Source organism: Pseudorca crassidens, chromosome 18 (assembly GCF_039906515.1).
Source record: "Pseudorca crassidens isolate mPseCra1 chromosome 18, mPseCra1.hap1, whole genome shotgun sequence".
NCBI lineage: Eukaryota > Metazoa > Chordata > Mammalia > Artiodactyla > Delphinidae > Pseudorca > Pseudorca crassidens.
The window spans coordinates 67,835,925-67,863,399 of NC_090313.1; the positions used below are offsets into that span (position 1 = coordinate 67,835,925).

A 27,475-nucleotide genomic window follows, 5' to 3' on the forward strand; every position below is an offset into this window, starting at 1 on the left:
ATTCCCAACCAAAACTTCTATTATTATGAAAGAAGGAAAAAAGTTATCAGGGGACTATTAGCAGGCTACTAGCTACTAGCCATCTTTCTCACTGACTTCAATGTCTTTCTAATTTTTCCTTTTCCTACAGCCTCTTATCAACTCCCCCGCTCCATATTAGCAGATGACTTCTCTCTGCTCCTTTCCCCAAGTCTACAATAGCAGATGACTTTGCTGGAAAATGCAAGCTGTGAATGCCTTTACATTATTACTGCAAATATACCATATCTCCACTTACTATATCTCCTTTCCTCTAGACTCAAATCAACTAGCATTAACATCACTTTGTCATGTGGTTAGAGCAGTCACAGGGCCTGCTCAAATTCAAGGGGGCAGAAAAATAAAATCTAGTTCTTAATGGGCCACATCACATAAGAGCATGTGGGATGGGAGATTTTGTTGTGGCATCTTTGGAAAGTGCAGTCTACCACACCTACCTTGAAAGCTTTTGCAGAGTTATTTAAAACCATAGTAATCATATACAGAACTGTGAGAAAAAATAATAAATTGTTTTCAAGCCACTAAATTTTGGGGTGATTTGTTACACAGAAACAACTATACAGTTAGGTGTATCAGTTACCTACTGTTTCAAGAATGCTGCATAACAAACCATCCCACAACTCTGTGGCTTACAATCATAACTATTCTTGCCCACAAGTCTGCAGGTCAGCTGGGTGGTTCTGCCAGTCTGGACCAGATCAAATGCACCTGCAGTCAGCTGGCAGGCTGGCTGGGGCATAGCTAGTCTAGCACAGCCTCACTCACATATCTGGCTGTTTACTGGCTATTGGCTGGTACAACAGAGGTGACTGGGCCATGTGTCTCATTATCCTGCAGGCTGTGCTGGTCTGGGTTTGTTACCATGGCAGCTGGGTAGCATTCTAAAAGGACTAGCGAAAGTGTTCAAAACCTTTGGAAGTCTGTCTACTCAGAGCTGCCATGTTATTATTTCCTCTGCATTCTATTGGCCAAAACAAGTCACAGGGCCAGTCCTCCAGATTTAAGGGGTAGATAAACTCAACCTCTCCGTGGGAGGAACAGCAAAGTCACATGACAAGAGTTATAAATATATGCAGGGATAAAAATGTTGGGGACACCTTGCAATAAATCTACCCTAAATATGTAAAAAACCTTATTGTTTTCTATAATATATATTATGTATATTATATATATATATATATATAAATAAATTCAATTCCTTTTCTTTTAATTCATCTGTCACTGGCCTATTACTTTCCCTCCTTTCCTAATCCTCGTGTTCCATTTGAAGAAGGATAGCTGGGTTTTTTTGTTTTCTTTTTACTACAAAAGTTAACTTATACTCTAGGGATTCCATAAAGCTCCTAACACCATAAGTAAGAAAACTCTAGGGATTCAATAAAGCTCCCAACGCCATAAGTAAGAAAACAAGCTAACAGTTAATAACAAATGGAAATGAATTCCTCTGCATCCAGTGCGGAGCAACTAAAGAATAGAATAAGTGACTCAGACAACTCAAAGGTCAATAACTGGACTTTAATGAATAATTCTGGTAAAAGCATTTTTGCACAGATATGCAGGTATAAAACACGTATAAAAAATGAACATAAGATTCTTTCTCTCCTTAAGTACATCTTAGAACAGCCATGACTAAGTTTAACTTGATACATATTTCAGAGCTTAAAACCCAAGAAACTAACAAATTTTTGCACAGTTTAACTTGAGGCACATGCATTTATTGTCCTAACACTGGAAATACTTTCTTGACATTTGATTTGATACTCTTATTGGTAAGCTTTGCCTTTTAAAAGTTTTCCTAGGAGAAAATACAAGAAAAAAGTGTCTATCCGGATTACCCATCACTCTTTGAACAATACTTAGGAATAACACAATCTTAAAATAGCTCAATTTTGAAAAAGACTGACAAAATGCTGGAGTGTTATTCTTATATTCAGGATCTCTTTTTTAAAAAGAAATGAGTATAAAAAGGTAATTTTGTCCTGACATTGGTGGGATGAGATACATTTGTACTGTTCACAAATTCAACACACAAGAGTGTCTGTTTTAAATGAGATCAACACTAATAGGTAACAAGAAGTAGAGAAGCCAACTTTAGGAGATGCACTCATTCCAGGGTACTTGGTTAATCCCTCTCGAGTTTTACCAGCACATCTCTGAAAGGAGATGCACATCCTAATCTCACAGCTATTTAACAATGATCACTTTCCTTATACACAGAAAATATGCTTACCTCTTTGACAGCTCCAGTCTTAACTGCAAAGGAAAGGTTATTACGAGAACCCAGTTCTAGGTGCCCCAACTACATTTTATCATCACAAGTAGCTCTCAGTGTTTCTTAACAGGGGGATTATTGGCATTGCGTGTAACATAATTCTTAGTTGTGGAGGACCATTCCAGACACCTAGCATTCCTGTCCCATTCACTAAAAACCAGCAGTTTTCAAGGTCGCCGTGACAAGCAAAAACATACCCATATGTTTCCAACTGCCCTTTGATGAGAATTACTGAGTTAGATGATTCAAGATTAGTATCTATTAACTTCGTGACTTCCACAGAAAGCAACTGCTTCATTACCTTCAGTAACAATGACTGAAGAGAAACATTTTGTTTAAAAAAACATTGTAATTAAATATTACTTTGGAAAGATAAGCTGATTTCTTCAAATCCACAGTGATCTGAAAGGATCAGATGCACAATGTGCAATACTTATTTGTCCCCAAATGCACACATACAGTCACAGGAAAATGACTGTTTACCTTCTACTGGCAAATCTTACCCCATTTATCTTTAGTATAAAAATATGTCCATCCACTACAATAAGATAAAAAACGTGTAGGACTTCTTGATAAATTCGCTCACACTGATGTTCCTGGAAACTGCTGTTGTCTTTGCTCCATAACTTGCTGATTTAATAGCTGTTGTTGTTTCTGTAAAAACTGCACCACTTCTGGACTTCTTAGTAATGACTTAAAAAGGAAAAATAAAAAAATATTTATTAATAGCATTATTTTTATGGGATTAGATCATATTCATGCTCTAAAATTACTCTTCTATATCCTTACACAAGATACAATATGCTTACGAAACGAAACATGCCTAAATTGAATTCACTTCTGCATCTGATGTACTGCAATTAAACTGCAAACTAATAATAATAAAATTTGATGTCATATATCAAATACTAAAACCTAAAACTCACTGGTGAAGCCTGATCTTATTGGTGATTTTGCACACAAAGGAAATGCTTTTATGATATGCCAGCATGTATACCCTTTACGAAACATAAGAGCCCAAAACAGCACTGGATTACAGCAAGAAAAAAAAGGAAAAGGCATACCATGGGAACATGGTTAAATGCCAGTTTAGAAACACATACATGTATGACTAGTACTGGAACTCAAGTTCCTGCCACTAGTTTACTAAGTCTTTCTGAGAAATTAAAAATGGTGTGTGTCTGTGTGTATAGGTATGTGTGTGTGTATATATAGGTATACATGTATAATTAATATTAGCACATTACCAAAATTTCAGAAAAGAAATACAACTGCTCTGAAACAACCAACATAGTTTTATACACTCACCATTTTTAAATATACTTATACTCATATGACAAATATAATAGACTATGGCTAATACGTTTTTATTAAAATACTTATATAAATTGATGAAGGTAAAAAAACCTTGAACCTAATAAAGTGAACAAGATAAACCAAATAAGGTGGAAACATTATCACTAAAAACTGATTTTTAAAATGTAATATTACAGCATAGTATATTTCCTATTTATTACTTTTCTTTAAAATTTATTGGTAAAGACTGCCCAACATTTATTAAGTAAATGTACTAAAGTCTACTTAGCTGTTATGAGACTGTTGGACATCGAGGTTGTTTAAACTACCATTTTACTATTTGTGATAAATACATTTCTGGCAAATATCCTTATGCTTAATTTATCCATATTTAGGATTTGTTTCCTGAGAATGTCTTCACAGTAAGTATGATTTCTGAGTGAAGGGATACAGACTGCCCAGCTGCTTTCTAAAGTGCTGTACTAATACAAGATGCCATCAGCAGAATGAGTCCCTTTCATGGAACCCTCAACATCACTGTGTGTTATCATTTAAATAATTTTCACTTATTGTACTGTTTATTGTGTGATTTTTACTGATATGAAATATCTTTCCATATCATATAAGGGAAGCATTCTGCTTTTTTCTGTTTATATTTTTTGCAATGTATGGAGGTCAAAATTTTTTCCTCCCCTATCTGTGTGATAAAAATGTCAACCATACCAACCACAGTGTTTTACATATTTGTTGCAAATGTTTTTCCTGTATGTTATTTTCAAGTTTGCATTTTTATTTTTACCACCATTTTTAACTACAATATTCATTTTTATGTAGTGAAATTATACTTTCTTTGTAATTTTGTCTTTATGAGATTCCAGCGTGTACTGGCAGAGGCACAATTCTATTCTGATTACCAGTTTAACAAATTTTAAGATCTCAAAAGCTAAATAGTTCCATTTATAACAAACAACTTTTGTTAGATTTGTAACTACTTTACAAACAGATATTTACCAGTCTTTTCTGATTTAACACTTGTTCTAAAAGAGTAGGTCTTGCAGGTCGATCCCCAAAAGATCCTGTTCTCTGTTTAACAATGGAGAGTATATTATCTGCACTTTCCTGGGATAAAAGATAAAAATGCAAATAGGATTAAATGTTGATATAGTAATCCATGATTAGAGGCATTTCAATGAAGTAATGAACAGGTCTTTGCTTCTCTTCCTTCTTGCCCAGTTCCTGGGAGCCTTTAAAGTCCCTCTTTAAGTCATTAGGCAAAGTGTTGGCAGTTAATTTTATATAACATGCCTCACTCCCTCTCCCTCCAGGGCTTCCAACCTGGGATCTTCTGTCTCCAGAAGGTCTCAAAAATCAATAGTGGAGCAGGGTAGGGGAAGGGAACCTATTTTAATATTTGTGAGTGATTTTCAATATTACAAAAAAGTGCCAAGTGTAAACTGAACATTCTCCTCAGATAAAGCTATCCAGGCCAAACCAAAGTTTGCCTGCCTTTGAATATATGAACTCAAAGGCCATTCATGTAGTGCTAATAAAACACTCTTGATAGTTTTTTGCCCAACAAAACAACAACAAACAAATTAACAACAGCAAAAAAAATGGGGAAGGGGAGTAAAATATTACTCAAAGAAGCAATTGATACACAAAGATTTCAAAATTTGGAAGTCACCAGGAGAAAAATGACAAACTGGCTTTGAAAAGACTGGAAAGCACTGGTATAAGTAATCTCCTGCCACTGGTGTAGACAAAACAGGCAAGTCCTAAAATGACACCATTCTCTTTGAGACATCGTTCCTCAAACAAAATCAGCAGCACTTACTACCAACTATGTATCCCCACTGACCTGATAAAATCTTAAATACAATTTTCCTGGCTAACAAAATGTTAGTTCACTGAAACATTCTGACTCTTATAAAACCATGATACAATACTGACCACATCCAAAAATTCTGACCAAATATAAAGTCACATAAGCTGTGCCACGTATGAATTCACTCTTATTCTGCTCTTCATTTTGGTTATTATTGAAGCCGTTTTCTTCTCTTGACCTTCTTTCTAATGTCCTCTGAGTTGTCTATTAGAATACTCCCTTTCTTTATCTCTTTCACTATGAGAAGTTTATCAATCTGATGTTAAAAAAAATTTTCAATCCCTTAACATTTTAAGCCTCACAATATAAAAAACTGTAAAAAGAGGAATCTAATACCCAGAGAAAACAAAAATAATTTTTTCCTCCCTCTCTCCCCATAGGATTAACTACTTATGGGACTGTGCTTCATTTTTATTGCACAAGAAATGGGATGCCGAAATTGATGATGGAGTACCCTGCATTCTCACAACCTCACACACAGCACTGTGTACATTCTGAATGTTAATAACACAAAATCACAGAAGCTTGTAGTGAAAATAAACTTGAGTCATCTAGTTCAAACTTCTACAAGTGTTGGAATTCCCTTTTCAAAAATTTTCAACACTTTTTGTCCTAAGGAGTTACCAACTTTTGAGGCATCCTATTTGGTTTTGAATATCTAACATGTAGGGAGTGTTTACTTAGGTTGAGCTGAAACACATAACCCCTGTGATCTTCACCTAAGAGCCCTAGTTACTTCAGAACTATGCAAAATAAGTCTACTGCTTCTTCCAAATGATAGCCTTTTAGATATCTAATGATAATGATCAATCCCACAGGTCAGTTCTTTCATCCCTGGTTCCTTTATGTGTCTCTCACACAGCATAATTTTTAGATACATCGACTAAATATTATATACGTTTGTTTCTCATTTAACCTTGATTTGTGTAAGAAATACTGATTTTTAAATCTCTTAATTTCTAATCTTGCTGCTCACACTATGGCAGAAGACCCCATCACCACCTACCAGTCCTACTATAATCATCTCCTAAAACATCTCTAAATCTATAGGCTCTTGACTTTAATCCACTCCATCAGAGTTGGAGCCCCTGTTACTTCCTAACTAGGAACTTTCTTTTGAAGACTCCGAATTCAAAATCCATTGCCTGGCATTCAACATCATACAAAAATTGGCTTCAAACTCTTAAATTTATCTTTTGGGAATTTTCCACATAAATATTCTGCTTTAGCTAGAATGGTCCCCTTGCTGCCTTCCCAGAAGTGCCTTCTGTATTCCCACTTCCCTTCCTTTACTAAAATGTATTCTCTTTCTTTTCATCACCAAAATTCTAGGGAAGCAGTATAGTGTGGGGATAAGAATGAAGGCTCTAGAACCAGATTGCTTGGGTTTGAGTACTTGCTGGCTGCACGACCTAGGCCAAGTTACTTAACCTCTCTGTGCCTCAGTTCCACATATGTAAAATATAGTACTTATCTCATTGCTGAAGGGTGTGAGGCTCCATTTACAGTTTAGCACAGTGCCTGGCACATTAAGAAACTTAGCTGATTAAGCACATACTATTAGCCGTCCTTTCTGGCTTACACTGAGTTGTATTTTCTTTGCAAAGCCTTTCTAGAATATCTCAGCCTACAATGATCTATCCTCTCCACTACTAAAGCACCACTGTACAGTTGGCCCTTAATGTATCCTGCCTGTCCCTGTTAGTTATTTTCTTTACACTCAGTTCAACAAAGACTTACAGCTCTTGATTCCTCAGAACTGGTAAAGTGTCCCAATACTGTAAGATAAATGGCTATTATTTGTTGCTTATAGCAATTAAGTATCTTCCCTAAAAAAATCATGCAAATTATTTTAGAATAGGAAAATTATTAAGGTTCTTTGGGGGGGTGGAGGGAGAGATTCGAATTCAGTATCTATTTGCCTTTTGTACATTTTCCTCAAACTGTAGATGTAAATGCTGGGCAATTAAAAAAAGAAAGTTGCTACAGGTAAAATACTTCCTTCTTGAAAAGAAGTATATTATCTCTTCTCTCTGTAAAGAATTCTGAAGTGAACGGGTACGTTTGGGACAAACAGAGGGACAAATGACTATTTCATTCTGTAATAAGTGGCTTATTTACTGATAATTGGGATACTAAGAACAAAATCAACTGAGGAACAGGACACTGAGAACACAGTAGTACTAAGCACAGAGTACTAAGAACAGAGAACTGAGAATAGGTTTAACTAAGAAAATAACACTAAGAACACTAAAAGAGTACTATTAATAGGGGTACTGAGAACAGGATACTAAGAATAAGTATACTAAGAAAAGGATACCGAGAATAGGGTAGTGATAACAGGAAGAGATTATCTTCTCCAAAGTACCAATTTCACGCAGGTTCCTAAGTCTCTTTGCCTGCTCCTCTAGTGATGAATCAGGTCAATCATTTACTATCTGCCCTTCCAGCCCATATCCCAGACCTTTGAAACGACAGCTTTGCTGACATGTCACATCATTTTCATTGAGATTTATTCATCTCTCACAAGGATGCACCAGAACCTCACAAGGATGCATATGTTTGTATAAACTGTAGTTGAGGGCAAGCACTCATTAACTCTCAGCCACAAGTCCTGCCACAGCAACCTGGCTCATTTGGGAGGCGGTAGGCAGGCGCTGGAGACGCGGTCTGCGGCCAGAGTGGGGTTTCTTTTTCCACCTCCCACTCCCCCAGACCCCAGTCGATACCTCAAGTTTGACATTTCCTGCGCTGCCAGCCTGGGCGGCCCCACCGCAGTTCAGGGCCTGGTCGCTTTTCTTCTTCTTGTATTTATCCTTGTACATCTTGTTGCGGTGTTTCTTGCACATCCACGGCTTGCGCTGCTTGGCCACCTGGCTCGTGGTCTCGCTGCAGCCCTCGTAGGTGCAGGTCTTGCTCATGCTGCCCCCGCCGCTGCCCCGTCTCCGGGCTCCACCGCTGCCGCCCTCTCCCCCAGAGTGGGTCTCCTCGTCCTCCAGATCCTCCAAACTAGCCGTGCTCTCGCCTCCCCCCGGGGGGTCCGAAGTGTCCAGCAGGTCTGTCTCGTCTTCCCCCGCCTCCTCCTCGCCATCCCCCGCCACTTCGCACAGGTACCGAACGGGCTTGCCCGCCCCGGCGCTGCCCCCCAGGGCCGGAGCCTGCCGCAGGACCCCCTCGGCCGCAGCCTCGTCCGGCCCTCCACAGGGGCGCATCACCAGCAGGGTGAACTGCGAGGCCGCGGCTGGGACGGGGGTTGGAGCCCGGGCCTGGCCGGAGGCAGGGGCGGGGGCCCCGGGGCGGAGCGCACCGCTAGCGGCGCCCGGCCCCGCGCCCTCGGCGACAGCCTGCACCTCCGTGCTGCTGAGACCTGGCGGGGGTCCACGACCCCAACCCTTCAGCACCTGCCGGGCCCAACTGCACTTAGCAAACCAACGACCCGGGACCCGCGAGAGGAAAAGTGGCTGGCTCAGCAACGACGCCCCGACTGCGCCTGCGCGGCTGCAGCCCGCGCTTGAGCGTCTCTACGCTCTGTCCCTTTCAGGGAACCCGGCGCCTCCGAGGGGCGGAGCTGAGCGGCCGCCGGAGGGTCTGACTGCGCATGTGCTGTGGACTCTGGCGGGAGATGCTGCGCCGCGCGGTCACCGCCGGCGCCTGCCGGTTTGCTGAACGCACTTGAGGTACTGAGGTGCTGGGCGGGACAGCGCTTTTGCCTGGAACCTACGCTGCCTAAAACGTTTCAAAGCACTTTTATACTGGAACTCCACAATGTAAATTCAGATTTTTCCTGAGCAATCTTATGAGGCGTCAGGATGCTCATTAAAATATTTCTGACTGAAAAGCTGACTGAAAAGGGAGATGTGGCAGTGTCACAACCGGGCCCCAGTAGTTAGCAGTCAAGGAAGGCAGAGGCGGCCGATTTGAAAATGGTACCGTGGAGGAGTGGACCAGACCGGGGGCCAAGGAGTATCTGTGTGGAGAACTAAATGATTTACTCCTGAAACCTTTTTCTCTCTTGGAAACATTTGATTTTTAATACTTGGCCTTTGCTGTGACCTCCAAGGTAAGTCTTAAATAACGTTTTCAGTAACTATAGTGAAAATGTGTGAAAAGGAATACTGAATGACAAACGTTAAAAAAAAAAAAACCCCACAGTGATCTATCGTTTCTACCAGTTGTCACACGATGGCTGATGGCTGAATCTGAACTCAGCCAAGTCTCGGGAAGGGCCGCATCCTGCCATGTCCTGAGCAAAACTGTCGGTTAGATGTGCTCTTTCGTTTTATTTTTTCCTCCTGCCCTGGTCAGAGTTCCCATTCCACCTATTGGAAAGGAAAGCAATGGTTATCCAACAAATGACCAGTCCATTGACGTTAGTGTTTGGGTGTTGATGTGTGGGTCGGTCACCAGCTACATTTGAAGGAGAGGCACGGTGGATGGGAGAAGGTTTGGAATTAGACCGACCTGGGTGGCACCATGCTGTGTGACCAGGGCTAGTTAATGACTGCCTCTCTGAGCTTCAGTTTTCTCACTGGTAAAACGGGCAGTCGGTTGGTTGTGTGCTAGAGCCAGTTGATGAGTGCCCACTGTTAAGATTTCACGAATTCATTTAAAAATTAAATTCCGTAAATTTACAGTTAAATTATGTTAGAAACAAAGGCTAAAAAACTTGAAACACATCTCTTTCTAATTGCTTTACTCTTAGCTCTGCGATAAGATTATTTATGTCTATTGTATCTGTATGTGGAAATACTGTTTAGTGGTATGATACTGCATATTTCTTCCCAACTCTGCATTCAGTGGTATGTTGGTAGCTTGAAACCAGCCATGGTGGGACTGTTTACACCATGGAAATTGTCAAATGCTACAAAGCAGGGTTTGAATTATTGTTGGTTGTCTCCAGACATAAGAAAGTAATAGTAAAAATGTTAATGAAGATTAAACTTAAAATGTTTCATGTCTGGGGCTGTCACATTGTCAATACCCCCTCCCCCCAACTGAGGAAATATTCTTTCATTTTTTTAACAGCTATCATTATTTCAGCAAAAAAGTTGCTTACGTCATTGAAAAACAAGTGAAGTTTTGGCATATGTCTTCATTTTTTCACTTTTGTCCTTAATGTAAACAGAGTCTCCGCCAACATTCATGTCAGAACTACACTCTTGGTCAATAACGTGAGCAACTTCCTTGCTGTATTAGAGAGAAATCAAGCATTTATTTATTGTTTGAATTTGTGACACTATTGTTGGTGAAATAATTATAAAAACTGATAGTGGATTTTGCAAGAAATGGCAAGTCATACTAAAGTATAATAAATAAAGAGCCATATATTGTATCATTAATTGTAAATTGTGTGCTAAACATTCTTTATATCAGTTAACTTGTTTTAAAAAATTTATGAGCATATCACTGAGGGTAGTACTGTTTAAATCCTAGTACAAATTCCTGTTATATAGTATTTAATAAATGACAGCAGGTTTTTTTTATTTTAAGTTTTATTGAGATAATTTACAGGCCATAAAACTATCCATTGTAAGTGAACAACTTAATGATTTTTAGTGAATTTATTGAGTTGTGCAACCATCACCACACTCCAGTTTTAGAACATTTTCATCACCCTGTATAAGATCCTTCCTGTCCATTCTCAGCCAACCCCTGCTCCTATTCCAAGCCCCAGGAAACCACTAATCTACTTTCTGTCACTGCAGATTTGCCTTTTGTGGGCATTTTATGTAAATGTAATCATATAAACATGGTCTTTTGCACCTGGCTTCTTTCACTTAGCAGAGTGTTTTTAAGATTTGTCTACTTTGTTGATTGTATCAGTAGTTTATTTCTTTTTATTGTAGAATATTATTTCATTGTATTGCTTATCTGCTCACCAGTTGGTGGACATTTGGATTCTTTCCAGCAATGTTCCATAACGGCAGCAGGTGTTATTATCTAGGGCTGAACACATAATGCGCTCTCAAAATATTTCCTGAATGAATATATTAACAAACGAATGAGTCAGGGTGAAAGAAGGAGCGTGGATGGACACAGACTTTTAGGTTCTAGGCCTGGCTCAGTCCCTAAGTGTCAGTGCAACTGACCAGGTGGGGACCAGGAGTCTCTGGGCTTTAGTTTCTCAGTTATAAAATGATGGAGTTGGTCTAAATGATCTGTAAGCTCTTTCCTAAGTTTAGAATATAATATACTGTAATGATCTTTTACTGTGCTTAGGCCTACTCCTTGGGATTCTGATTCCAGGGGTCTGGCGTGGGCCTGGGCATGTATATTTTTAGAAAGCTCTCTAGGTAATTCTAATTTGTAATCAGGGCTGAGAACCACTGACTTATCTGTTATAGCTAAAATGTAATCTAGTAGACTTATATATACAAACAGATAACCTAGCTTTGGCCTTCATTAATATAGTGTATTTGTCACCAACCAATAAGATTTTGCATATATAGTTTTTTTGTTTGTTTTTTTGCGTACGCGGGCCTCTCACTGTTGTGGCCTCTCCCGTTGCGGAGCACAGGCTCCGGACGCGCAGGCTCAGCGGCCATGGCTCACGGGCCCAGCCGCTCCGCGGCATGTGGGATTTTCCCGGACCGGGGCACGAACCCGTGTCCCCTGCATCGGCAGGCGGACTCTCAACCACTGCGCCACCAGGGAAGCCCTGTGAGAGGCTCTTTGATGTCCAGCGTCTCCTTACCTGTGCCCTCAGCCCATCTTACTGGCTGACTTTGTTCTCAGTGCTCAGAATGCAGTAAACAGGAAACAGTAGTTCATTTCTTCTAGAACAGAATCTCCAGTGCTTTATGGACACTTTACAGATTGGTATTCTTAATTCATTTCTAAAACTTTAGTGTACAGCTTCTGAATAAACTTTTTCTTAAATCAGGGAATAGTACCTCTATTCCTAGCCAAAAAAGGTTTGACCTGCTTCTCCACATGAGGTTATTTTAGATTTGCAAGTCTGAGCCTGGTTGACATTTAGGGAGGATTTCATGTCGACCAGGGTCAGTGAAAGTCTACTTATTCTATACGTCTGTTTACTCCCCTCCTGTGTGGTTTACTTCAGCTTCTGTCTCAGGAGGACCATCTAGACCCGTCGTAATGCAGCCCCAGGGAACAGGACTTTCTTAAAAACATGTTGAATCAATCAAGGAGTCATGCAAATAAAGTTAAAAAAATAAGGAGAGTTGTTGTTAGAAGTACTTTTTCAAGTAAGGTAAACAAAAAAGAACCTAGGTTTCACACCATCTGTATTATGTGTACTCACCACTGCTTTTTATGAACTGTTGTCTCACATTGTCAGACAAGGAGAAAAGAATATACTAAATTCAAGTCTCTGGAAGAGCAAGAAAAATACTTTTGAGTTGAGAATATACTTTAGGTGCTACTGAAATTCAGCAGAAGAATTAAGTCAAAGTGCCAGGTTTATTAACCAATTATTAATAACAGAAGTACTTAATTTTTCCCAAAGGAAAAAAAGGGGGGGAAAGTAATTGTCAAGTAACTTCTAGCTGGACAGTAACTCCAAGGTGATGTTTAATGTTCAACACCATACATTCGTACATCTGTATTTTCTCAATATGATAAAAAGCTATCTTGGATTTTTCTTTTCTTTAACAAAGTAACTAAATATGAAAATTTGACTCTACAAACTAGTATACATAAAATAGATAAGCAACAAGGATTTACTGTATAGCACAGGGAACTGTATTCAATATCTTGTAATAACCCATGAGGGAAAAAAAATCTGAAAAAAAAATATAACTAGATCACTTTGCTGTATACCTGAAACTAACACAACACTGTGCTTCAATTTAAAAAACTGAACAATGTTTAAAACTTTTTTCCATTCCAGTAGTCTTTTTAGAAATATATTTAGGATGAATAAGGGTATACTAATGGTATGTCAAAATGGCAAATGGCCAAGCTGGAAAGGCACCAAGCCTTCTGGAACAATGTCAAGCTGGGCATGGGGGGCAATAGTATTTGTGTCAAACCACTGTTGCCCATTGCCTTCTAAGGGCCATTTGTTAGACTCTGGGAGAGGAATCCAACCGAGACGCTTAGGCTATGGAGCTTTAAACTGCGAGTATAGGATAGCATCAGCCCCTCCCCTGGCATAGTAAGGAATTAAGGTCCAAGGTAGTGTGACTCTGCAGAACCTTGGCTCCAGCCCTAAGCTTCCAGCTCAGCTAGGGAAGCACCAGCTCCTTCCCAGGTGAGATCAGGTGCCAGGATCCAATCCTTGAGACTGACCAGGGTTTATGTCTTATGTAGTTGGCTGAAACTGTTTTCTATGAAGCTCTGCCTGCAAGGGATCCACCCTGGACACGTTATCCCTTACCTCTTAGGTATTTGTTGTTTAATTGCGCTTAATGTAAGTTACCAATATAGGAAGAAACAAGTCAATATTTCTCTTCTCTTGAATTTACACTATGCTGCTGAGTTGGTGTATTGAATAGTTTGTTCTGATGTTTAAAATATAATGTAATTTATATTTTGCTTTGGATATAAAATGTATTTGTATGTCTAATATTCTGAGAAGACCTAGAATTTCAAATGAAAGTGTAAAATCATAATTGGCTGAACATTTGATAAAGTCCTATGATTTGTCAAGGACGGGGACTATGAGTTTAAGATTTATTCAATCAATCAATCATTCTTTTTTAAAAAACCTTATTGGGATATTTCTATATCATAAAGTTCACCCACTTAAAGTATACAATTCAGTGTTTTTAAATATATTTATGGAGTTGTGCAACCATCACCATTATCTAATTTTAGAGCATATTCATACAAAAGACTATGGAGAGATTGTGCTAGGCCTCTGGGGACTCTGAGTATCAGAATTAAACAGGAAAAAAAAAAAAGTAACCAAAAAATAAATACATAGTTTCAAATGTAAATTTCATAACATAATATCTTATCATACTACTTAGAAATTTTTAGATTATATAAAAATATGAAATATTTGAGAACAGTACCTTTCTTTAAAATTCAAGGACATGTCTGTGTTTCCGATGTCTGTTTTAATATTTTGTACTGTCTATTTATGTTAATTTGTCCTGTAGACTTTTATAGTAAGTGCACGGACTGAAACCATTCTCGACTATATAGGTAGTAGAAAATGCTCCTGTAGACTTTTATAGTCCTGTAGACTTTTATAGTAAGTGCACGGACTGAAACCATTCTCGACTATATAGGTAGTAGAAAATGCTGCCACAACTTAGCTTCTTTTCAGACAAGTGGGTGTGAAAGTCTTAACTGGATCCCAAACCTTTTAAATTAGACTGATTAAATCATGCTTTGTCCTCAAAGTTCTTTTGAAGCTCAATTAATTTTTCTTGTAAATTCTGGGTAACATGTTCCACATCTGCTTAAAACCACCCCATCTGGTGTTGTAAAATGTTAACTGATCTTTAAATCTAATCATCATAGCATCCACATGAGAGCAATCTGTTTCTGAGTCAGTATCCTTTTGTCTATCCTCATGTTAGATAGATTATGCTGCAAAGCTGGAAAATACAAAAATCATCAGTGAACAAGGTTATTTTAAAATACTCGATTTGTCGAAAAAGCCAAGATAATTCCCTGCACGGTAATGAGATCGATCCCCTTTCCTTTAAGTTTAAGAGGGAACTCATTTACACTGTAAATATGCATTTACATTGGAGAGATCTGACTGCCCCTTCTAACCCAGGTAATTGCATTAGTAATAGGGGTAGAGTCGACCTCTCCGATCTCCTATGTGAGCAAATAGGAAGTATCAGCATCACATGAGATGTATTCTGGCCAAAAATGTTTAACATGAATCGAATGAAACCTATAATTTCCTGTTTATAGGGGAGGGAGGGAGGAATAAGTTAAACCACACAATGAGGAGACAATCAGAAACATCTAGAATGTGGAAATTCTAAAAGATGACTGGTCTGGTGGAAAAAGTCAATGTAAAAAAAAAATTTTTTTAAAGATAGGGTTGACAAATTTTTTGGATTAAAAGAGACTGAATACAACAAACAAATGCAATATGTGAAACTTGATTAGAGTCCCCCTTAAAAACAATAACAAAAAACAATAATAAAAGGTATCTAGGGGACAATTGGAGACATTTGAAAATGGACTGAATATTAGGTTACATAGATAATTATTCCAAAATTTTTTTGTTGTGGTAATTACATAGTGGTTATGTAAGAGAATATCCTTATGTTTAGGAGATTTATGCTTGAGAATACAGGGATGAAGTGGCATGATAATGTATATTTTATTTTGAAATGTTTTAGCTAAAATATACATACATATAGGAAGCAATTATGGCAAAATAAATTATTGAATCTAGGTAGTGAGGATAAGTATGTTTATTGTCCTAGTCTTTCAATTTTTCTGTATATTAAAAATATGCATATTATATACAAAATATAAATTAAAATATTTATAAATTGAATAAAGAGAAAGACCTTTGCAAATATAGCTTAGAAGATATACCTCATTGTTTTGCAGTATTTCAAATTTGATATTTATTTTTTTCATTGATTGCATCAAAAATTCCACATAAGTCCATAATGTGAGCCAAATCTTTTTTTTTTTTTTTTTTTTTGCGGTATGCGGGCCTCTCACTGTTGTGGCCTCTCCCGTTGTGGCGCACAGGCTCCAGACGCGCAGGCTCAGCAGCCATGGCTCACGGGCCCAGCTGCTCCGCGGCATGTGGGATCTTCCCAGACCGGGGCACAAACCCGTGTCCCCTGCATCGGCAGGCGGACTCTCAACCACTGCGCCACCAGGGAAGCCCGAGCCGAATCTTTAAAAGAAAAAAATTCCTTGGAGAACCATCTTATTTGGACAAGACATTCAAACTCTTCATTGACATTTGATAAATTATGGGTAATCTGTCATTGAAGGGATTACTTTTAAACATTCATTGATCTGTGGCCTCTTTCTCTAAGATTCTTGGTAATTAAGTATTGCTAATGAATAATGAAATGACTTCCTAAAAATATTTGGTGGTTCTTTTTTAAATTGGCTCTGAACTAACATTACTGACTCTCCATCTGTTAAATAAGTAATGATGTCGGAAAAGTTTTTTTTTTCTTTTAAGTAATTTTGACGGTTTCAAGTATTGACAGTTCTTTTGTATTCATTGTCAGTCATTTTGAAAATGACATTTTTGCTACAATTTTTTCAGGCCTTGGAAACTTTACATATGCAAATGGTAAAGCTTGTTTATCATAAAGGATGCTTTCATCTACTCGTTTACATCATGCAGCTGATTTCAGTGTCTTTTGTAACCCTCTTAAAGCAGCATTGCAATGGAATAGAGGAAATGATTTAATATGATCTTTTCTTCCTCTTTGTAGTTATCTTTTATACAGCTAAGATTAATTTTTCTTGAATATTGTGTGGCATGCCATATTTTGTGATCATTTATGTTGTTCTGTAGAAAACAATGAGACCTGTCTCCTTCTGCATAGAACATAGTCAAACGTTCCAGGGACAGTATTGCAGTTTTTAGTATTCTTTAAATATAGAAATATATATCTCTTCCAATCAACATGTTCCTTTGTAAAATGCTCGCTTAATCTTGATGTGTTTGTCGGCTTAATGAGAAAAAGCATGCTGGCAGAGTAGGCACATTCGTGACTGTTCATTTGTACAAAAAGCTGTAAAACCCAGCTTCTAATATTTAACTGAATACTTGTCCATATTTAAAATCTATATTTGACATTTTGAAAGAAGAGCTAAATGAGGAAATTTGTACATTTGCTTAGAATCACCATGATTCTATAGCTACAAATGCAGACCAATGCAGTTGTGTTGTTTTGGTGACTCAGATATCACCCATGTTGCTACCCTTGGTGACCTGGCTTTCTGTAATGGGAACAACTCTTGGTAAAATTCTGAACGAAAACCAATGCATTCTTTCCTCAGTATATATGGTAGTTACATTCCTGTGAGTTCAATATACATTAACACCATGAACTCATACTTTTGGTTATACATAAACCAGAATTTGAATCTCAACTCAGACAATTATTGATAAGTTTTTCACCTACATGGAAGCCCAGAAGAACATTCAGAAGTTGGACATGATGCCTACAGTTCCTTTTTGGTACTGGCCTGTCTGCATATTGCAGGCATCTCGCATCCCTGGCCCTACACACTGAACATTTGTAGAGTTCCCCAAAGCTCCAATTTTATGACAACCAAAAATGCTCCTTGCATTTGCAAAATGCCTTCTAGGGGCCTACATCACATCGTCTGAGAACCACTCACTTAGAATTTAATAAGCACTGACAAAATATTAAGAAAAATAAAATGTTATAGGTGCTATGAATGCATGGGTAATTCTACCTGGAAGACTTAAGAGCTTCAGAGAAGAAGTGATAAGATACCTTAAGTTGAGCCATGCAAGATCTACATGGACTAACATAAAAGGGCATGACAGGCAGAAGAAACATATGATAAAGTTTATAAAGCTCAGAGACCTACAGCTGGAAGGTACAACTGGCACCCAGGTTGCAGAGGTACCTGCATGGTATCAAGAAACCATTCAGGGGGCTTCCCTGGTGGCGCAGTGGTTGAGAGTCTGCCTGCCATTGCAGGGGACGTGGGTTCGTGCCCCGGTCCGGGAGGATCCCACATGCTGTGGAGCGGCTGGGCCTGTGAGCCATGGCCACTGAGGCTGCGCGTCTGGAGCCTGTGCTTCGCAACGAGAGAGGCCACAACAGTGAGAGGCCCGTGTACTGCAAAAAAAAAAAAAAAAAAAAAAAACCATTCAGGGAAGTACACAGAAACCAGGTTTTGGAAAGGCTTGTCTTCCATGCTAAGGAGCTTGCATGCTGGGAAGTCCAAGATCAAGGTGCCAATAAGATAGATTTTCTTCTGAGACCTTTTCTCTTGGCTTATAGGCGGCTGCCATCTCACTGTGTGCTTATATGGCCTCCTCTTTGTGCTAGTGGAGAGAGAGAGAGAGAGAGAGAGAGCGCACAAGAGCACAAGCCTTTTCCTGTCTCTTCTTATAAGGATACTAATTCGTATTGGATCAAGTCCCCACCCACCCTTATGACCTCATTTAAACTTAATTACTTCCTTAGAGGCCCCATCTCTGACTATAGCCACATTGGAGGTTCAGGCTTCAACCTTTGTATATAAATTTTGGAGGGACACAAATATTCAGCCTGTAACAGGCTGCCATGACAAAATACCATGGACTGGGTAGCTTAAACAATAAGCATTTATTTCCTCATCATTCTGGAGGCTGACAAGTCCAAGATCAAGGTATTGGCAGATTTGGTTTTTCCTGAGGCCTCTCTCCTTGCTTGCAAATGTCTGTCTTCTTGCTCTGTCCTCATATGGGCTTTTCTCTGTGCACATGGAGCTAGAAGGATCCCTGGTGTCTTTTCATCTTCTTATATGGATACCAGGACTATTGGATAGGGACTCAGCCTTAGGACCTCATTTAGCCTTAATTACCTCTTTAAAGACCTCTCTAAATACAGTCACATTGGAGGTTAGGTCTTCAACATGTAAATTGTAGGGAGACACAATTCAGTACATAACAGATTTTGGCAGGATAATTTTGAAATTTTTGATTTACTGTTTCTAATCTAGTAGCAACCAAATATATTCCCTCTATCTAAAACCTTCTTTAATACCAGTTAGAACCTTAGTGTGTTTTTCTTTTCCTTTTATATCTAAAGGTCTTTGAGGTTTCATTTTAGTTTAATTTCTGTTTAATGTATCTCCTAAGATTTTAACCTTACTCCTAAGAAATATTCTTCCAGCTTAATCTGTCTCTTCCTTTCTTTTATTTTAATTTTCCCTCTGCTTATGTTCTGATATGAAGACTGACATATTTTTCATTCCAGTTTTTCTGTGAGATTTTGAGCAATCATGTCCCCCTAGAGACAGTATTTTTAAATGATCAGCATTTTTATTTGTCGTTGGGTCAGCAATAATTTATTTCAGTTATTCCTCTAGTATAATCTAAGAAGATGACATTTTTTTTCAATACAGATGCCCATTTGTTCTTATTGTAAATATACCATCCTTTTATGGTTGAGCCTATGATTTCAGTCTGAAATCAAAAGCCTTGGCTTGAACTCATGAAATGAACAAATTTGGGCCATCTTGAGTTTGCATAGTTGGGGGTGACTCAAGACTGTTGACAAGTCACATAAATTTAAGACTGATTCCTCTGGCTCTGAGTATAGAATAGAATTTGGGCAGTAAGATCTGGTACTACCTATCTGAGCTTAATGTTAACAATTTAAAGCTAGAATCTCATATGCTATTGCTCAGTGACCCATGTGGAACTTAACTATCTTTACCGACCTGGCTGAAAACCACAGGTAGACACAACATCCTAAATCAACTATACTTCAGTTAAAAAAAAAACAATTAAAATTTAAAAACCACAGCAGAAGCAGGAAAGTATGCTGCTGAAACTCTGCCTCTTTCAAGGCAAGACTTCACTGGGACTCAAAGGCTCTCTCCTGATGGTTAAATCCCTGTATCAGCCCTATCTTCAGGCATAGACCTACCTGGGCATGTATTGTTCAAGGTCATCTGCAGCTACCCACAGAGTAAATTCTACCTCAACCCAGGTTTGCTTGCTAAGGCCTGTGTGGCTAATGTTCTAGATCACCTGAAGTGGTCAGTGCCTGCAGCCCAGGCAATATAGAGAGAGCCCTTGCCTGTATACAAAGCCAGCAGATCAAAATCTTTAGGCAGCCGAGGCTTAAACTCATTCACACTGGCTAAAGCAGCTAAGAGCCAACTTCATGAAAAATCAAGCACAAAGTATTAGCTGTGAAAAACTGAAAAGATTAAAAATTCCTGCATGACCTGAGCTTGATATAGTCCTCACAAAACTGAAATTATACCAATCAACTCCTCCAGCCTCCAGAAACCTCAATTTTCATATGTTTTAGTCTTGGTCTTCAAATTCATTCAGGTGTGTGGCAACAATGGAATTCCTGATGCCAAACCTCAGAACTGGATTGGGGCTTGTCCATCCTGAATAATCCCAGCACTCCCCTCATCCCTTCCCTTCCCAGGGGCAAGGCCTCTCTCTACGGCAAGCTTATGTCAAGTCTAAGAGAGGCCCAGAGTGCATGTTCTCAGCAGGCAGGCACACCCAGGAGAGGGAGGAGGGAGGAACCATTGAGCTACAGCTTCCACATCTGCCACTAGCATTATTCACTCTTCCTCCCCCTCCATGAGTGAGAGGCCAGTGGTATCTGGGACCTGGAAAGAAACATGAAGAAAGAAAAGTAGACACCCCCCTCACCTCACCCACGTGTGCACTCAGTTTAGGAGATTCTAAAAGTGTTTGTAGCTTTTTTTTATAGTATAATATACTAAGAGGAAATCTTTAAAGCCAGAATGAAAGGTTTGAACTTAATTTATCAGCTCTGGTGCATCCTCAGAGTTTTAAAACAGAAAAGTAAAAATAATCAATTTAATATGAGAATAGTGCATAGTCAGAAGGTGTGAAGAAACTGGCTAGGAGGCTAATGGAATTTTTAAGCAAGAAGAAAAGATTAAACTCATAGCAAGTAGGAATGAAAAGGAGGGGACTGATGTAAAAATTTCTTCACGTGCAGACAATCTGATTGTGAGCAACAAAGGAAAGGTAGGGGGAAGAGTCATTGCTAGTTGATGAGGTCTGAAAGCTAGTTATGGGAGAATGGATGGCACCATTAGTAAGTGAGGAAGACAGGAAAGTGTTTTTTTCTTTTTTTTTTCCCACATCTTTATTGGAGTATAATTGCTTCACAATGCTGTGTCAGTTCCTGCTGTACAACAAAGTGAATCAGCTATATGTATACATATATCCCCATATCCCCTCCCTCTTGAGCCTCCCTCCCACCCCTCTAGGTGGACACAAAGCACGGAGCTGATCTTCCTGTGCTATGCAGCTGCTTCCCACTAGCTATCTATTTTATGGTTTCCTTTGCTGTGCAAAAGCTTTTAAGTTTCGTTAGGTCCCATTTGTTTATTTTTGTTTTCATTTCCATTACTCTAGGAGGTGGGTTGAAAAGGATCTTGCTGTGATTTAGGTCATAGAGTGGGGAAAATGGTTTTGACTGAGGATATGGGGCTGATGAGTTGTTTGGTTATTTTGTCATTTTAAGGTATTTTAGACACCTTACCAAAAAAGGATATACACAGCATAACAATAAAATAAGTATAGATGGTAAAAGTCAGGATCAGGGAAAAGAAAGCCACAAATGACAAGAGTCCATATTATTGCTATGAATGAGATTTAAATTTGGCTCTGAGACAAATGACCAGTTCCCTCATTCTCATGAGTGGATAGCATAGAGCATATCAATTATTTCGAGGGGTAGGGAACACCGTTTTTCAGCATAAATTTTTTTTTTCACTATTCTGATACTTTGGCTCTCTTGGCTGGTCCCCAGAGTCAGTTACCAAAATCCACTGATCCTAAGTTGATTTCCTCTCTTGAGTCCTCATGTGCTCCTCCACCACTCAGAGCTGTTACTTAGGTTTGGGCCATTCCTGTTATACAGGGATCTCTGCAACTGTCTCCAATTAGTCTCCCTCCAATTCTGTCTCCACATTGCAGTGTCAAAGATCAACAAAACCAGACACTAGGTAAAGATGGATTTTATTGAAATAAAGGAGAGACCCCAGGGTATCCCGAGTTCAACTCTAATCTGTGCCTAGGTGACTGGGTGTTTTAAAGGGAGAGTGAGGGAGTAGGGAGAGGGAGTGAGTGGGGGCTGGAGCAGAGTCAGGGATGTGAAAAAATTACAAAAAGCAAGTAAGTGGTTCCTGTCTGGGTGATTAGGCCATGAGTGCCTGCTAACACATTTACTGAAGTTAGTATACCCTCCCACAGAGGGTGGGAGACAGGCCCTGTCCTTAGGATTACATTTCAGAGGAACAGCTTAGAGGTCATTAAAGACACTCTTGGGCTATGGGAGGTACAGGCAGAATTTTCTGTAGGACATAAGAAGGATTTACAATTGAAGCTTTTAAAATAAATACTCTCAGAAAAAGGAGGTCAGGGGCCTCTCTCAGCTGTTGGCTGGAATAAAGGGTAAGTTCTTTTGGTAACCTGGAGCTCTTCCAGGCAAAAATTCATCACTGTTCCAAACATGCGACCTTAGGCTGCTGGAAGCCACACCAGTTTGGTGCACGGGTTTGCATGTTCTTAGCAGCCAGAGCCATCTTTCTAAAATCTAAATGGAATCTGTTACACTCCTGTTCCAAACCTTTCATGTATTTCCCATTTTCATCTGGAAAATGGACACACTTCTCAGCATGACTTACAAGGCCCTTTGTGATCTGGCTTCCACTCCCCTCACCAGCCCAGGTCGCATCATCCCTGAGGGAGGGAACAGTTACTGTTTTTTGAGCGCTGACACCCACCCTCTTCCTGTTGAGTCTTGGGTTTCCTGAACCTCTTCTGGCTGGTGAGCTGCCTCTGTGGGACCATCACGGAAAGTCCTGTCTTCCTCCAGCCAGCAGCGGGCAGCTTCAACCGGGCTCTCTCTTTGGGGACCTCGGGTCCAGGGCAGAAGGGCACAAGGGCAGACACCTGTTTAGGGCGCCTGCATCCCAGAGCAGTGCTCTGATACCAGTGCAGATGACCTTGGTGACCAGCCCCGAGCATTGCCTGTTTCTCTTTCTGAATCTGGCACTCCTGCCCTTTCACTGCTTCTATGAAATCCTGATATCCTTCCCATAAACTGCTGTTTACCTCAGCCAGAGTGGACGGGCTTCTGCTGTGGCCACCAGAAAACCCACCGTTCTTCTGGCCAACTCCTGCTTTTCTTTCAGGCCTTGGTGTAGATATTGGCATTTTTTTCCTTCATCGTGCAAGAGGCAATTTCATCTGCCTTTATTTCCATCATTTTTTTCTCCTACTTCCCGGGCTTTGTATCATTAATCAGAGGGGTGGATCCCTCTTACTTACTCATTCTCTAACCCTGTTTCCTTATTTTCCATAGTTTTGTTTTTATAATGAATTTTGCGATCATATTTACAGCAGTTATTTATGCCTGAGTCCCGGTACTTAACTGATTTTGGTTTTCCTATTCTTTAGTTCTTAATTTTTAATCTCCTCAGTCAGCAGGGTATCCACAAGGTGTTTAATTTCTAGATCTTTGTCTTTGCATAAGAACACACTTGGGCTGGGAATAGAATTCTTAATTACATTTCCTCCCTCTAAATCTTTACAAATTTGCTGTTACCTTTAGGAACTCAGTGTTGCAGGGAAGTCTGGGGAAAGCATCTTAATTTTGGTCCTTTTAAGGAAAGCTGCTTTTCCTGCTCTCTACTTGGATATTTATAGGATTTTTCATTTTTATTTTTATTTTTTTTGATAAGGCATATCTAGGTATGGGCATTTAGAATTAATTTAGAATTTGCTTGGGCTATAATGAAGCAATTTTCCATATTGACTGTTTTTTGTTGTTGTTGTTAGCATTTAAAGTTTATACTATTCTATCTCCTGTATCAGTCAGGGTAGGACCAGAGAGGCAAAACCAGGGGGGTATTATTTCTTTTAGGGAATTGACTATACGGTAGCCAGGCTTCAAGGTAGCTCACCCAGTGATCGCTGGTATTTGTGCCTTTGTGTAGACCCCTCCCACAATGTATTAATCTTGGTCTGTATGACCAACAGAACATAACGGAAGTGGTAATGTGTGACTTATGAGGCCATAAGGACATTGCTTCTTCTGCCTGTTCTCTTGGATCGCTCACTGGAGGAAGCTGGCCACTGTCTTTTGGGGACACTTGAGCAGGAGAGATGAGGGACTATCTCCCGCTAATAGCCAGCATCAGATTGCTGAGTGAGCCATTTTAAGAACAGATGCCCCCGCCACAGTTAAACCTTTAGATTGGGGATTGGCAGATTGACTCACCATGTCAACCAGCCTGCTGCCTATTTTTGTAAATAAAGTTCTGTTGGGGCACAGCTGCAAACATTTGTAAATGCATTAGCCATGGCTGCTTTTGCCCCTTCGCAGCAGAGCTGAGTAGTTGCAACAGAGATTGTATGGCCCACAAAATCGACAGTATTTGTTATCTGGCCTTCAGAGAAGAAGTTTGCAGACCGCTGCTGGCATTTTTTTTTTCATTAATTTATTTATTTTTGGCTGCGTTGGGTCTTCATTCCTGCGCACGGGCTTTCTCTAGTTGCGGTGAGCGGGGGCTACTCTTCGTTGTGGTGCACGGGCTTCTCATTGCGGTGGCTTCTCTTCTTGTGGAGCACCGGCACTAGGCATATGGGCTTCAGTAGTTGTGGAGCGCGGGCTCTAGAGCACAGGCTCAGTAGTTGTGGTGCACAGGCTTAGTTGCTACGCGGCATGTGGGATCTTCCCAGACCAGGGCTCGAACCCTGCATTGGCAGGTGGATTCTTAACCACTGTGCCACCAGGGAACTCCCTGATGCTGGCATCTTGACTGCAACCTCATAGGACAAAAGTACCCACTAAGCCACTTCCAGATTGCTGACCCACAAAAACTGTGTGAAACAGTAAATATTTCTATTGTTTTGAGGTAATTTGTTGTACAGCTATAGGTAACAAACACATTGACCTTATATCATTGTGGGAGTTGATTAGAAAGTCTATGTGAGTCGGTATTGTTTCTGTATCTGGTGCTGGGGCCTGACATGCTTGGGACAGATGGTTGGGAAAGGAAGACAGATGTGAACTGGAGCTTGCAAGGCTGAACTGAAGCACCCGGGGAAGGACTAGAATGCACACTGGTCACTTAGCCTCCACCCGTGATGATGAGGCTGTCCTGTAGGAGGTGCTGGCGCCCTTTGTCCGGGAAGTAAACGTGTACCTGACTTGAAAGTTGGAGAAGCTAAGGAAGGATCCTGTAGGAGCTGAACAGTTGTGGGCCCCCCTACCGCCCTCATCAGCCGGGTGAGCTGATATGCCTGAGTGCCTTGTGCCCTGCCCTAAACTTTTGAGCATAAAAAGATGGCCCCTATTTCACTTCTGCCTTGTGAATCTCTAGCAAAATGTCTCTCGTTGCCTATGCTAACACAGAACAAGGCATGAAAGTGAATCTAGGAAATAACAGCTCCAGCGTACCTATCCATTGTACTTTCTTATCCTCAAAGGGTCAAACACTTTTATTTAATTAGCATCATTATTGGGTGATGTATCTTTCCACCCTCTCCATTCCTAATTACAAGTGGTTTGAGAAATTGCTCTCAAGAGGTCTGACCCAGTCTGCAGATCGTTACAGGCTTCAGAAAACACACAGTCCCTCTACACAGTGGCTCTGGCACAACTATGTGAGGGCCTACTGTGTAGAGAGATTGAAATGTTTTCAATATTGCTAGGCTGTCTCTACCTTTACAGAATGAATGATAGAATGCTAGAGGCAGCTGTGTGCCAAGATCTTTGGTCCAAATCCTGCAGAACCCCAGGCATCTGAGCCAACATTGTGGGATCTGTGTTGCACAAGGTGGTAGAATGTTGCAGCAGTGACCCTCAAATTGCTCACAGTTCCCTTTGTCCACACCTTTGGGTAGTTTCCTCCCACACTGACTCTGACCTTGGCTGTGCAACTTGCTATCCCCAGTGAGACAATAGCAAACATGACACAATCATAGACTTGAAAAGTGCTTGTGAACTAGCTTTTTATACTGCTGAGAAAATACTGCCAGGTTATAATGTTAAGCAAACAAGGCAAAGCAAAGATGAGTATGTATAGAAGGTTACTAATTGCATAACAAGGAGGGCAAATACTGTACTAATTCATTTACAAAAATGCACAAGTAAATTTAAAAACAAATATTTATCAAACCATTTCTTCTTGCATCTCATATTCTCTCTTTTTGAAGTTTACCCTTTATAAGTTTTTTAGTGAGAGTAGGTTGAAAACCTTCTTGGTTGTTGTTTGTCTGAAATGTCCTTGTTTCATTCTCATTCTTAAGGTATGATTTAGTTTGGTATATGTTTTAGATTGGCAATTATTTTCCGTCAGAACTTTGAGGGTATTATTCCACTGTTTTCTGGATTCTGTTATTGCTGTTGAGAAGTCAGTTGTCAACCTAGCTATAGTCTTTTTGTAAGTAATTTGTCTTCTCTCTCCAGCTGCTTTTAAAACTTTTTCCTTGCCCTTGGTGTTCTTCAGTTTCCCTGTGAAATGTCTGGGTGTATATTTCCTTGATTTGTCTTGCTTGAGGATCATTGTGCTTCCCAAACCTAAGGATTCATATCTTGCATCAACTGTGGAAAAGTCTCAGTCATAATCCTTCAAATACATACTTACCTCACATAATGTATGCTCAGTTAATAACTCTTGAAAAATTCTGCCACTTTTTGGACAATTACTTTTTTTTCTAGCTTAATGTCTTTTTTTTTTTTTTTACCCAATAACACACTAAATAAATATATTACAGTTATATTTTAAATTTCCATTTCAGGCAAAAACACACTCATCAATTGACTTGACACACAGTTCCTAGTCAGAGAATATCAAAGGAACAAGTGTGAATTGCACAGTTTTGCTGAATCCAGACTGTTCTCTGTAAGAGAATTGAGGTGGAAGGATCTTGCTTTACATGTGCAGTATTTTCACATTTTGAAGCACTACTATGTTTACCCATAATTTTGCACTAAGGATATTTTCCTGTGCTATATTCAATGCAAGATAATCACAAACTCTCTGAAAGGTGAAGAGGATGATGCAGAAAGAGTAATGCACCATCCAAAGTGTGCCTTTCATGCACTCCTGTGCCATCAACTGCCACCTCCTCAAAAGTCTTCTCCCATTAGCAAATATAAATACAAATAGTTTATGAGCAGACTGTTTTTGTTTCTTCTTAAATTACAGTTTATCATGGATATATAGATGCCAGGTAAGAGCAGCTTGTGTCTTTTCCTCTGAAATCTCTGCCTCTAAGTACTATGTAAGTGGAGAGTAGGTGGTGAGCATTCTTGGTACATGAGAAAAGCCTGTCTGCGGGTGAAGCTACACACGGAGGAAAG

The 27,475-nt window shown here is 39.7% G+C and overlaps 1 protein-coding gene across 1 annotated transcript; it reads right to left on the reverse strand.

Moving 5' to 3' along the window:
• Positions 1–1,533: 1,533 nt before the first annotated feature.
• Positions 1,534–23,319, reverse strand: RFXAP (regulatory factor X associated protein). Its single transcript, XM_067713191.1, has 5 exons — positions 22,887–23,319; positions 9,046–9,218; positions 8,222–9,013; positions 4,619–4,726; positions 1,534–3,004 (listed from the first exon to the last, which is right to left on the reverse strand). The coding sequence occupies exons 1-5, from the start codon at positions 23,317–23,319 to the stop codon at positions 2,894–2,896; spliced, it is 1,617 nt and encodes a 538-aa protein (XP_067569292.1). The 3' UTR covers positions 1,534–2,893.
• Positions 23,320–27,475: the final 4,156 nt, after the last annotated feature.